The 12,702-nt window shown below is 50.9% G+C and overlaps 3 protein-coding genes across 3 annotated transcripts; 1 reads left to right on the forward strand and 2 right to left on the reverse strand.

Annotated features, from left to right (window-relative positions):
- Positions 1-1,430: 1,430 nt before the first annotated feature.
- On the reverse strand, positions 1,431-3,236 carry LOC120700387. The gene is made up of 2 exons (XM_039984598.1): positions 3,032-3,236; positions 1,431-2,965 (listed from the first exon to the last, which is right to left on the reverse strand). The coding sequence occupies exons 1-2, from the start codon at positions 3,234-3,236 to the stop codon at positions 1,431-1,433; spliced, it is 1,740 nt and encodes a 579-aa protein (XP_039840532.1).
- Positions 3,237-5,712: 2,476 nt separating this feature from the next.
- Positions 5,713-10,334, forward strand: LOC120697056 (mitotic spindle checkpoint protein MAD1-like). The gene is made up of 9 exons (XM_039980182.1): positions 5,713-5,974; positions 6,976-7,205; positions 7,455-7,551; positions 7,791-7,886; positions 7,975-8,166; positions 8,984-9,125; positions 9,199-9,318; positions 9,551-9,726; positions 9,828-10,334. Exons 1-9 carry the CDS (start codon positions 5,837-5,839, stop codon positions 10,107-10,109), a joined length of 1,473 nt encoding a protein of 490 aa, XP_039836116.1. The 5' UTR covers positions 5,713-5,836; the 3' UTR covers positions 10,110-10,334.
- On the reverse strand, positions 10,330-12,239 carry LOC120697055 (serine/threonine-protein kinase RHS3-like). Its single transcript, XM_039980181.1, has one exon. It carries the CDS (start codon positions 12,227-12,229, stop codon positions 10,514-10,516), a length of 1,716 nt encoding a protein of 571 aa, XP_039836115.1. The 5' UTR covers positions 12,230-12,239; the 3' UTR covers positions 10,330-10,513.
- Between the last annotated feature and the right edge of the window lie 463 nt (positions 12,240-12,702).

The raw sequence follows: 12,702 nt of genomic DNA on the forward strand, positions 1-12,702 counted from the left end.
AGATGAATTGACCGTGGTTGGCGTCGCTTACTTGGGGAGTGACAAACTGAGGATAAGGTCAGCATGATGGCTTTCAGGCAGTGATGTCGACATTTTTGGTGTGTAACTAACCAGAGAGAACAAATTGCAGGATGCAGTTATTGAGACAGTTGACTAATAATTCTGTGGATTTGGAAAGAATGACCGGGTCTTGATACAACAGCACTGGATTTTTCTGTGTCTACAACACGGTTACTACGTATAGAAGGCAGGAGGCATACTTGATGTTGACATGGGTATTCGTTGATGTTTCAGCAAACGGCTAGTGGGTTCCTGGATTGCCAGAATATATGGGGGCAGGGTGTCAGTGTCCCATCAATTTTGTGCTAATTTTGTCTTGTTCTGGAAGAAACTGCAGTAGCCTATGGATCTTGAAGTAGTGAAAAGTTTGTGTTATTCTTTCTTTTTTCTTAAGAATAACATCGAATCAGAGTCTTTCTCTCTGTAAACTACTGGTTCAGATGGAAATAGCTGTTGATGAAGACCAATTCTGAAAGTTTTTGTACACGTACTAGTACTTGTTATTGACCAATTGCGTCAGATATTCTGAAATCTATTCTTTTAAAGAATGTTTAGTGGGGTGACGCATCGACATGTCTGGTAGCATTTCCGCACCACATGACAGTATACTCTTGATGGTAGAGACAAGGTCACTCGTCATCGGTTGTTACGAAGTTCGGCTAGTTCGAATGTGCACAGCCGAGACGTCCTTTTTTCTTTCCGTAGATTCAGCAGAAGTAATCATGGAGCAGCTGTTATTGGCCTCCCACGGCCCAATAAGACATTCGGGCCTAGACACCTCTTTCTCATTCTCATCCAATTCCAACGCCACCGAGCAAACCCGGCGGCCCACCCCAGCTCCATGACCATTCGTTCAAAAAACAAAATCTTCTACGGATATAAACAGCAAGATACTGAAATGTCCTCTTGCAACTCATGAGCGCCCATTACTTCACTTGCACATTACATACTAAATTTGAATTGATAGAAAATAATTCATATAAATGGCTACACTGCTATCTAAACTGTCAGTAAAATATTCCAGGTACTATTGTTGATTTATCTTCCTCGTTACAGGAATCCAGCTAATCAATACTTGGGGACCATGTCGGTCCTGATTGAACCCTCAAATACCCCCCACAATCACCTGAACATTTGCAGCCAGTGAGCACAAATGACTGCTCCAATTGCAACTGAAAATTCTCCTACAAAAATTGCTAACCAAATCAAATCAAGCTCTAAAAATCCAATTAAACCAGAAGCATCAACCCAGACACTATTGGGTTTATTGCACTACTATAATAGTTTCGCTTTGCCGTCATAGAAATCGAGTACAAAATGTTTTAGACATGTACAAGAGTAGAAAGTCACATAGCCTTAATTAAGCTCCTTTAACCAAGAGATAACAGCACCAGCGCGTGTGCAGCTAAAACCTCGTGCTGAGTGAGCCCAAACCCGAACCAAAACGGGGCCGCTGCCACGGGCGGTGCAGGGCCGTCACCATTCTTGGCGCCGCCGGAGCCCGCCGCCGGCAGCGGCGCGGCCTCCTTGCCCTCCGCATTTGCCGCACCGCTGGCGGTGTCCGACGATGACGATTGCGCGGCCGCCTCTGTCGGCGCCGCACAGCTGGCCTCTTTCTCCTCCGCCTTCGTACCATCAGCATCGCCCGGCGCCGCGCCAGCCCCCTTCTTCTCCATCACGCCCTCCGACGATGAGTGTGCGGCCGCCTCCTTCGGTGCGCCGCCGGCCTCCTTCTCCTCCGTCTTCGTGCCATCAGCGTCCGGCGACAAAGGCGCGGCCGCCACCTCGGCCTGTTCCGCCTCGCCCGCCTTTGCGCCACCACCGCCACCGTCAGGGTCCGACGGGGACGGTGCGCCCGCCGCGTCGCCCTGAGCGCCGGCGCCGTCCTGCCCCTTCACGTCCGCACCACCAGCAACGTCCTCCATAGCAGCGTCGTCGCCCCCCGCGCCCCCGTCCGGCTCCGGCGACGAAGTGGCCTCCGGCGTGGAGGCATTGTCCGCGAGCCGGGGCCTGGACCTCCGCTCCTCCTCCTCGAAGGCGGCGTCGGCGTGCGCGGCGTCGCCCTTGCGATAGTGCATGATGACCATCCCGACCTTCCCTTCCGGCGTGCGGAACAGCCACAGGTCGAGCATGACGTCGTTGGGCGCCCTGGCGGCGGCCTTGCCGGCGCGCTTGACGACGAGGTCGTTGTCCCGCAGGAAGTGGCCCCAGTTCTTGGTGAGCCGGTAGCTCCGGTTGCTCCCCAGGTAACCGATCCTGATGTCGTGCGGCGCGCCGCGGCGGTCGTAGGCCGTAACCGCCAGCCCCTTGCCGACCTCCACCGCCTCCTTCTCCTTCTCCGTCAGGAACGCGCAGAGCGGGTAGTCGCCGTCCTCGGCGCGCCAGCTCTTGGACGACATCTGCAGGCGCGACTGGTGGGTGTTCCTGTCGCACCCGGACATCATCCTGCCGTAGACGCGCAGGGGCTGGGGCGCAGCAGCGCCGACGCCGAGGCTCCGGAGGGCGGCGCGGAGCTCGTCGCTGACGACGGCGCCCATCTTGTCGAACGAGTAGTCGAGGTCGGAGCCGGCCGTGGAGGTGGACTGGCCGTCCCTCCCCATGCCGTACCAGAACGGGGGGCCGCCGCCGCGGTCCTTGCGTTTCTTGGTTTTCGACCCGCGCCGCGGCGTCATCTTGGAGCGGCGGGCCGCGGCGGCGGAGCCCCCGTGGGACCGGATAGCGTCGCCCATGAGCTTGCCGGCAGGCCGGGGTGAGGCCGACGCGTCCTCGTAGGCGATCCGCCGAGGCGGGCTCTCCTCCGGCGCCGGCATCTTTCCCTTGCGGATCCGCTCCTTCTTGGCCCAGTCCGCTCCTCGTTCCCTACTGCTGCTCGCCGACGCCGACGCAGCAGCTGCCTCTTCTTTCCCTGACGGCGCTGGTGCCGCGCCGCCGCCGAACAAGCCGCGGCGGGCGAGGGCGCCGCCGCCGCCACCATTCTTGGCGTCCTCGGGGCGAAGCAGCAGCCGGCGCCGCTCCGCCGCCGGCGCGCTGGAGCCTCCGCGGGCAGGACCGTCGCTGGCCCCGAGCTCCTCCTTGCGCGGACCCGGCGCGGACCCCGGCGAGGCGCTCCTCGGCCGCCGCGGGACGTTCTTGAACGCCGTGGCCTCCGGCGTGTTGTCGCCGCCGCCGCCGGCCATGTCTTGCCTCGAGCTCGTACGGTTCTTGTCCGTGTCGATCAAGGGGAGGGAGGGAGGAAGGGATGCGAGTTAGCCGTGCTCCGGGGGGTCGCAACGGACATGCAATATATACGGGAGGTCCGGGGATCGGAGGAAGGGGGAGACGGGAAGGATTCGGCCGGGGAGTCGTTGGAGTCGTGTTGGGTGCGGATGCGGACAGGGCTGCTCGCGGTGGCCGGTGGGTGGGGGTGGGGGGTCGGGTCGGCACGGGACTTTCCCTTTCCGGGGCCTAACCGTACCGAGAGCAACAGGGTCACCTCGGGGCCTTCCTTTTCCGTCGTCCTCCCGGAATAATCGCTAGTAGCTCTGTTCATCGTCACCCCATGTCCTCTGCTCTCTATCTCTGACACACCTCTGCTCCAACTTATCAGGCCAGGCGAAAACGCCCTGATCTGTCCGGCCACATGTACGGATAACATAGATGGGCATTTCTCTATGTTCTCTTTTTTTTTTTTTGCCAAAGGATGTCGGACTAGTTGGTCACGGCAGTCCGGCGGCACCCCGCAAGTTGTGGGTTCGATCTCTGGTCGGGACGAATTTCCGCCTGCGGATAAAAAAAACCTCTCGCCTGCTTCATGTCCAAAGCACTGTGGAGCCCGGCCTAACTCACAAGGCGACGGACCCCGTGTATGGGTGGGGCAGGTGTTCGGGGGTTTTCTTGGCCTGCTGTGAGAAGGTCATTCTACCTCTCAAACAATGCCGTGGGGGCGGTCTTACCCCCCGCAGGTCAAGTTTTTTCTCTATGTTCTCTTTTTGTAATTTGAAAAGTTATTATTGCAAACATGGCATCTAAAACTACCAATCATGAAAACTCCTAATCAGGAAGCAAAATTTATCATGTTTTAATAAATAACTAGTCAAATTATGAGTATCTTTAGTATTCTTGTTCGAAGTGCTTCTAGCCTTCTAGGATAAGGTTGACTACATGCAGAATCCTGGTTGCCCCAAATACATCAAAATGCATACATACAACTGTCGTTTAGTTGCTTTGAAGGAAGTTGAGAAAAATATTTCAAACGATAGTTCTTACACAGCATATTCTCTAGTTCCCTAAACTCTCAATATTTTCAATTGGCACGTGCAAACATAGTGAGAAGCACGATGGCAAAATTGGTATTCTTCAGTCATCCCCCGTGCAACATTGTGGTTATGTCCATGGATCGAAACATGATACTATGTTTGAGAAATGGATGCTGTGTAAGTGGAAAAAGAAATCAAGGCAGATCATGCTAAGGCCCTGTTTGGGACCGAGTATACTTAGCTTATAAGCAGGAAAAGCAAATTAATCTCGCCAAACTACTCGCGTCGGACGCGCGTCGGCCGACCGCCCGCAATAGCAAAACGCGAGAAATGAACTAGGCGCTGCAAAATCACAGAAGCGGACTTGGAGCCGCGTTGCGCTTATACGCCACGCGATTTTTTAGGTCGCGGCCCCAAACAGGACCTAAGAAGATTGGCCTGCGGTGTGCCGGAGCTCCTTTAAGTTTAGGGTACACTTAAGTTTACCATGCATTGTTATCTTAAGTTCAAATTTTTCTGAGTTTAGATGCTCGATCTTTTATGTAACAACTTTGGAACTCTTGCTTCTCTATCTTAACACTGCAGTGCTTCTCCAATTTGTTCCCAAAAAAAATGTTTGATAGAGGTCAGTGATAGAGCCAGAAATTTTCTATCAGGTGAGCCAAAAGAGCGCGGGGCAGGCACGCACGCTGGCGTGTGGGACCATGCTTGGACCGGGACCACCGATCAGTGATCGAGAGGGGGGACCCACGCTCGGTAGCCTCCTGGGCCCTGGCTCGCCTCGCCTGCATCCGTTGGGCCTTGGCGTTGAGCCCGGCTGCTGTCACTGCAAATGGGCCCCAGGTCCTTCCGACGGCACGTGGCATGAGGCCGTGTGCGCGTGCTTGGCGTGCCCTCGAGGCTCGAGCAATTTTTTTTATTTTTATTTTTTTAATTTAATATTTTAATAATAACTTATGTAGATCTAAATTTTTAAAAACCAGTCTTTTTAATCGTACCAAATTACGTAGCGTGGCTCACTGAAGAGTCGCGCCAAATGCTTTAGCGCGACCAAGCTGCCGCGGCCAGACAGTTGACGTGGCAAGGCTGAGTGGCGCCACGAATTCATGTGGCGCGACTCAGTCTTGCCACGTCAGCTGCCTGGCCGCGGGAGTTCCAGTGTGACAGTTTGGTCGCACCAAAACATATAGCGCGACTTTTCAGCGAGTCACACCACGGAACTTGGCGCGACTAAAAAGACTAATTTTTGAAAATTTAAATCTGCATAGATTATTATTAAAATATTAAATTAAAAAAGATTAAAATAAAAAAATTCAGGCTCGAGGCCCCTTTGCAATCCGGTCCCGTTTCGCAGCGCGCTTCACTTGGAGGCCCCCCGAATTCAAATCTCCGGCCTCCTCCACTCGGCTCCTCGTCTCCCAAGTCCCAAGTCCCAACCGCCGCCTGCTCCGTTCCCCTCCTCTCCTCCTCCGCCCCTGGGCACCTCCGGGTGGATACCCTAGTCCTCCGAGGAGGGCCACCCGTCTCCTCGGCGGTTGGCCATGGCGGAGAACCCCGGTGCGGAAGGCGGCGGCGCCAAGGTGGCGGCGGCGGCGGCGGCGCAGGCCGAGAGGCGCGCCGCGCTCGGGGACCTCACCAACGTCGTCGCCGGCGGGCGCAGGCTAGGAGGGGTACTCACGGTATGGCTCTTGCTTTGAGGGATCTATTGGGTTCCGTGGAGTTGGTTCGTTTGTACTGAGAGAGGGAGAGATTTCTCGCTGGCTTGGTGCGCGCTGCTTCCGTTGAGATGTTTCTGGCCCATCAACTTGGCATGGGAGCTCGATGTGGCATCTGTTCAGTTCTTGCGCTGCTCACAGATGCTGATTAGGTTGGAACTGTGCAATGTTCCACAGTTACCGCAACGGGAGCTCATTCCCTGGTTCCCCATTTTGACTTCTCCAGCCCATGCAGTAAATCCCCCCTCTGTTCTCTTCGCTAAGGTCTGACAGCAGTTGGCCGCAGTGGCGGGGGCTGTTCAGCGCCACCTCAATGGAGTCACTTGCCCATTGCCGATGCGAATCCGTGACTGAATCCATTGAGCAGGTTCAGATTAAAATTAAATCCACATTTTGGGTGGCAAAATCGACTTTCGATTAGGTGCTGCTAGTGCTAGCTTCCTAAAAGCTGCTGGAATAGACCAGATCCTTTCTTGCCACCCTGCGTTCTGATTCCCAGGTGAGGTACCTAGTGCTCTCTGTATTCAATGAACACCAGCTACTTTTAATTTGGAGTTAGTTTTCACTTCAACACAAAGTGGTGATTCAGTCATTGCTTATACAAGGAATACAGTCATACAGGTGCGCAGACAGCTAATCCAGTGGCAAAATCTACGAACCAAGCAACAAACATAAATACTTGTTTGGTGATAATAAGAAAAGCTTCCAAACATCAAACGGGAATGACAACCAGAGCAGAAACACACTTTCATAGTTATCTTAACAAAAATTAATGGGCAAGTGCCAAACTCCATGAGCCAATGAGCCTTTTTAGTTTTTACATTTCAATCCATTTTATTTATCATATTGTCAATGAGACTGGTTCTCTGACTACTTCCATTTACTGCCTGTACTCTGTAGTCTGTCTACTCCAATTTTCCAAAACCATTAACACCTTTTACCCATATGATTATACATATCTATAGGAAAAGGAAGTGGATGAAGCTACAAAGTTAAAACTTTGCTCCACAAATGCTGAGTGGTTAAAAGAAAAGCTATTGGAGAAGCAGGGGCACAGGGAAAGGGCAGAGATGGAACTACCAAAGCTGAAGAAACTTGAAGCTAAAGCAGATAAGCTAGAGCTTGAATTAGGATCATGTAAACTGCTGTTCAGTGACAAACCTGACATGTCTCCTTATGGTGATGTACATCAAAAGTGCGTATGTGTTATCCTTGTTCTGATCCTATTTTTTTGTTGATATTTCTTTGTTACAAACAATTTTAACACTAAAAATAGAATTATTACATTGTAATATGATTATAGACGCAACACTAGTATGAAGTGAAAAATTGTTGGCTTCTTTTGCCGAGAACTTGCGCAGAAGATTGATAATTTAGTCAAATTCAATTCTCCAGTTGTCTTTGATTCAGTTAAAATTCATGTAGTCATCTAAATTGTTGGCAGGCAAGCATTAACAAATTTGAATGAAATTGGTGAAGCTACCGTTGCTAAGGATAGTGCTGAAAGTGGAACTGGGGAGGTCAGCTGGCTTGAACATCCGGTATCATCACGCATCACCTGATGTACATCTGTTTTCAGTTTTTATTCAAGATGCAATGTTGAGCCAATAGTCCACTTATCTCCAATAGCACTTATTGTCTTCTCCTGCCTAAGTTGTCTCAAGATGAACTCATGTGATACTAACTCATCCTTTGTAGAATTCATAGGTATGTTGGAATCCATCTTTCTTGAGCTAAGAATACATTGCTTTGATGCCTTTTGTTTGTTTCTTTCTGGCAGCTTGCTGCAGTTAGTGAAGAAAGAGATAAACCGATAAAGGACCAATCTATGCTGAATAAACAAGAAACAAGAAATGCTGATGATACATCGTTGAAGGTTGGTCAATTTGAATACATTTGTTATGTTGGTGGCTTTTGTTCCTATCTCCTCTTTGAAGAAAATTTCTAATGATGCAATACTGCAGGATATGTTGTCTGGTTTAAATGGAATGGACAAAATATTTGTAACACTGGAGAGAACTATGGACGAAATGATTAGTCGTCAGCAAGATGTTCGTATTTTCAATGAAAGGTTAAGCATCGAAAGAAGCAAAGTGAAGTCTTTAGAGCAAGAGATAGATCAGCTACGTTCACAGGTGGCCCTACTGCAGTCGAAGGTAAGGACATCTGTTAGAACATTTTGAATTGTTCCTATATGTGGCACCTCTTATCCGTTGCAGTTTCAGAAGTAAGGCAGCCTAACACATGCTATCCATAGTTCTCAAAATTGGATTTATCTATACATGGACATGTCGTCCAAAACCTCTATGTCCACCTCTTTTCTTAATATGAGATAAGTAGTGTGGATTTCTGAAGAATATATAGAGAAGGTTATGTACATGAAAAGGAGAAAGATAAGGTTTTTGTGCATGTAGTTCTCCTGCATGTTTGAGAAAACAAAGGAGAAACAGAGTAGAGGTACCAATGAGCGCAGTTTAGTTAGTAGGCAAGCGGCCAATTAAAAATGAGTTGTTTGTCTTTCACCCTATGCACATGTAGAGCACATTCTTGTCCGTGCCTGCTATAGTGCTATATTATTGTAGATTTATCGACTTTCAGTGTAGATCATTCAAGCCCAACCATGTCACATGCCTTCTCCTGACATATGGGGGCTTCTGCTCTCACTGTCCTGCCTATATGTTGAAGCATAATGGTTATGAAATGTTATACTTAGTACAGAAGTTGAGCTTCATATGAATAACTTGATGAATAGTTTTACACTGAATATGCCATTACGTTGATATGTGAAATGAGTTGTGATATCTGGTTTCATGTCATCAGATAAATAGACATAACATCTTGCTATCAACAATAAAATTAATTGAGTATGCTAGTATCAATGACTATGCCTTGAAGAATGCTAATTTAATATTTAGTATTCTTTTTTGAATTCTGTCCTTCTAGTAGTTTGACAATTCTTTCCATATTTGGCAGTTAGATCATGGGGAAGACTCTGCCTCAAGCACAAAAGTACCATGTGCAATAGATACTCTTTCAGTGGATAGTGAAGCGAAGACCAAGCTAAGCGAAAAAGAAGATAGGTTGTGGGCAGTTAAAGAATTAAAAGGACAAGCTGGTGAGTAGTCCTATTATTTGTACTAATCATAATCCACACACCTTTTGGATGTTCAAATTTCCTGTAATAACAGGTGGTGCAAAGAAACAACCTATTTGCATTGAAATACGTGATGAGGAGGATACATGCCTGTGGTGCGATGATGATGTGAAATCTTCTCTCATACCAAATGACTCTGGCAGTGGAGAACCAGGTATGTTTTCATGTCTTGAGCAAGTATAGGAAAGATTTTGACATTGGTATTTACATCTTACATGAGAATAATTTTAGAAGGTTCTTGAGTAATAAAAACAATAAATTGAATATTTGATGCTAAGTTAGATGCATTTTTGATGCATTGCCTAACACGATATCAGACATTTTTGTTGATTCTATGGTGCATGAATTGCATAAGTATTGTATATGACCATCTTTGTGTGTGGCAGGGTCTGAATTATGGGATTGTACGGGGAATGATGAATGTTTTTTCCGTGGAAATAAACTAATGCTCTCTTCTGGAATGAAGAAACACCTGAGAGAGCTCTGTGGTTATGCCCCACCAGAGATCCCATTTTATGTATACCAAATGAATAAATCAAACGTGAAGAGAAAGGGAAGGATGGTTAGCTCTAATCATTCTTATTTTGACTTCTCTGATTATTTGCTTCCTATTATATGAGAACTATGATTTATTGCTAACTGTATGCATTTTTTTTGTGGCAGCGGCTCTCTGCAAAGTACATCTCTAGGCCATTGCTTTCTTGCCTGAATAAAGGGGTGGGCTTTGCTCATTTTGAAGTAGATGGGCAAGATCGTGGTACTGTTAGAGTGCAGCTTAATGCAGATGGCCGTGCGAGTCTCACAATGGGCTGGGAAAACGTGGTTGCAGCTAAGGATATTAAAGTTGGTGACATATGTGCCTTTCACTTCAGGATTTCTGATGGTGTTCTTAAGCTGTCCATCCATGTGTTCCATGCGGTACGCCACTTGGTGTGTGCGAGATAAGTGCAAGCCAAGTGTTTTTGGCCGTCCATTTAGTGCAGTTAACATTGCTAGGACTTAACCAGTGTAACTAGATCAGCATGAAGTACCAAAGCAGCAGTATCCTATCTCATCTGGCAGTGTTTACCTGAGGCACTTGTTCCTCTAAACGTAATTTTAATGGTGGGTGCATATATCATGCAGCAAGACATGTGGTACTCAATTGCACTTTGTCAGCATTCACTACCATTATACCGTCATGATATGACTTAATTTAATTTGCAGTCAAATGGTACATGAAAGTATTGTATTACAAGATCAATACATGATCAAAGCATTTTGTTAAAAGATCCCTCGATCAATCAAGATAATCTAACCTTGTACATAAGTCATCAGAATATGCATGTCGACCATCAGTACGTCCTAGGCTAGAAGTACTCAAAATCCGTGTAAGAGTCGCTGGAGTTCGACTTTGCGGTGTGACCGGGCGGCGCTGTCTCGGCCGACGCCGCCGCCTCGGCCGGCTTCTTCTCCTTGCTGGCTCCGTACTGCCGGAAGTCCACCGGCTCCGGCACCGACGGCGGTGTCATGCTCCTCACGAGCGCCCAGTTGACGCCGTCGAAGAAGGGGTGCTGCTTGATCTCAGTGGCGCCCCTGGTGAAGGCGATCCGCTTTTGGGGCTCCTTGACGAGCAGGCCGCGGATGAGGTCCTTGGCGACGGAGCTGGTGGGCGGCCCGCCGCCGGCAGCGTCGGAGGGGAACCGGAGCGGCTGCTCGATGACGTTGCAGAGCGTGGCGCGGTTGCCGGCGCCCTTGAAGGGCGTGCAGCCGTGCAGCAGCTCGTAGAGGAAGATGCCGAGCGTCCACCAGTCGACGGCGCTGCCGTGGCCCTCGCCGCGGATGATCTCCGGCGCCAGGTACTCGTGCGTGCCGACGAAGGACATGGACCGCGCGTCCGTCGGCTCCGCGTTGAACTCCACCGCCGGCGGCCCGCCGAGCCCCAGCTCGCTCCGGGACGGCTTCCGGCTGCGCCGCGGCAGGATGCGCGGGAAGAAGGACGACGGCTGGATGCACCCCTGGTTGGCGGTGAGGACCTCGCCGTCCGCGGCGTCCGCCCCGCCCCTGCCGCCGCCTCCGCTCCCGCTGCCGCCGCCGCCGCTCCCCGTGGAGTGCACCGACGACGACTTGACCAGCGTCGGGCACACGCTGCAGCGCAGCGAGAGGTCGAAGTCGGAGAGCATGATGTGGCCGTCGTCCCGGACCAGCACGTTCTCCGGCTTGAGGTCCCTGTACACGATCCCCAGCATGTGCAGGTACTCCATGGCGAGCAGCACCTCGGCGACGTAGAACCTGGCGGCGGGCTCGGAGAAGTGCTTGCCGGGCTGCTTCTGGCGGAGCGAGTGGAGGTTGCCGCCGCTGCAGTACTCCATGACGAGGCAGTAGAACTTGTCGGTCTCGAAGTGAGTGTAGAGCGTGGGGAGGAAGGGGTGGTCGAGCAGGCCGAGGATCTCGCGCTCCGTCTGCGCGCGGGCCATCTTGTTGCGGCTGATGATGGACGCCTTGTCCATCACCTTCATGGCGAAGAAGGCCTGCGTGCCGCGGAGCTCCACCAGGTACACGCTGCCGATGTCGCCGTAGCCCAGCCGCTTGAGCAGCCGGAAGTGGCACAGGTTCAGCGGCGCCTCCAGGGACGCCGTGGCCAGCTGGATGGCGTCCCACCGGCTGTCGCCGCCGGTGTGCCGCCGGACGTGCGCCGACGCGGTGCTGCTGCTCTCCATGCTGTTGCTCCGCGGGCCGCCGCCGCCGCCGTCCGAGCTGCCGCCGACGCCATTGCCGGCGGCTTCAGCAGCAGCATTGTTGCCCGTCGCCGCAGCGATCGCGTTACCTGCTGCCGGTTCCGAGCTGTGCGGCGGCACCGGCGCCGTCGCGTGGGGTGCGCCGCCGTGGATTGGATTCGCCGCGCCGGACAGGTGGCTCGCCTTGTGATCTAACTGATGATCTGCCTTGTTCTTGGGCTTTGGTTTGCTGTCGTGTGGATACGGCCTCGACGTGGTGGATTCAGCTCCGAACTCATCATAGACGTCGTCGTGTTCGAAGCTGCTGTGATCGTGTTCAGCTCCCTTCTTCTGAGGGCTGAAGTCCATGCCGTGCTCGATCTATCTGAAACTACACACACGGCAGGCAGAGTATGTATCAACAGCCTTACGCGACACAAATCCTTCTTCTTCTGTTCATCCTTTAGCTGAATCTTTCATACGCAGGTAGGAAGGAAATCATGTCATAGCAGTTAGCAGATGAGAATGAATCCCAACAAAATTTTTGCTTGATCTTTCAGAAACTAAGGACCCACTGATCAACCCAACTCCAAACAGACAAAAAAAACAAGGATCCAACACACATGAATTGAATATTTGCAACAAAATGGTGACCAGTCGAGCAAGGAACACGAACCTGACAAATTAAACCCAATCTTGACGAATGCTTCTGGCGGCAAACGAATCAGATAATGCTTCATATGACACTCCTGGAAATTAAAGATCACAAAGCGGGGGCTGATCAAAGAAATCGAAAGAAGGTCCCAGGCGCCTTGACATTTCTCTGAACGAAACCTTTGCGT

This window comes from Panicum virgatum, chromosome 3K, assembly GCF_016808335.1.
Source record: "Panicum virgatum strain AP13 chromosome 3K, P.virgatum_v5, whole genome shotgun sequence".
In the NCBI taxonomy this organism is placed as follows: Eukaryota; Viridiplantae; Streptophyta; class Magnoliopsida; order Poales; family Poaceae; genus Panicum; species Panicum virgatum.

What these genes read in the sequence shown, in the direction of transcription:
- LOC120697056 (XM_039980182.1), top strand. Translation starts at nt 5,837, where the DNA reads ATGGCGGAGAACCCCGGTGCGGAAGGCGGCGGCGCCAAGGTGGCGGCG. An exon ending in CTGATGATACATCGTTGAAG is followed by an intron (nt 7,887 to 7,974) that starts GTTGGTCAATTT and finishes GCAATACTGCAG; the next exon opens with GATATGTTGTCTGGTTTAAA. An exon ending in CTCTGGCAGTGGAGAACCAG is followed by an intron (nt 9,319 to 9,550) that starts GTATGTTTTCAT and finishes TGTGTGTGGCAG; the next exon opens with GGTCTGAATTATGGGATTGT.
- LOC120700387 (XM_039984598.1), bottom strand. Translation starts at nt 3,236, where the DNA reads ATGGCCGGCGGCGGCGGCGACAACACGCCGGAGGCCACGGCGTTCAAG. An exon ending in CCCCGAGGACGCCAAGAATG is followed by an intron (nt 2,966 to 3,031) that starts GTGGCGGCGGCG and finishes CAGCGCCGTCAG; the next exon opens with GGAAAGAAGAGGCAGCTGCT.
- LOC120697055 (XM_039980181.1), bottom strand. Translation starts at nt 12,229, where the DNA reads ATGGACTTCAGCCCTCAGAAGAAGGGAGCTGAACACGATCACAGCAGC.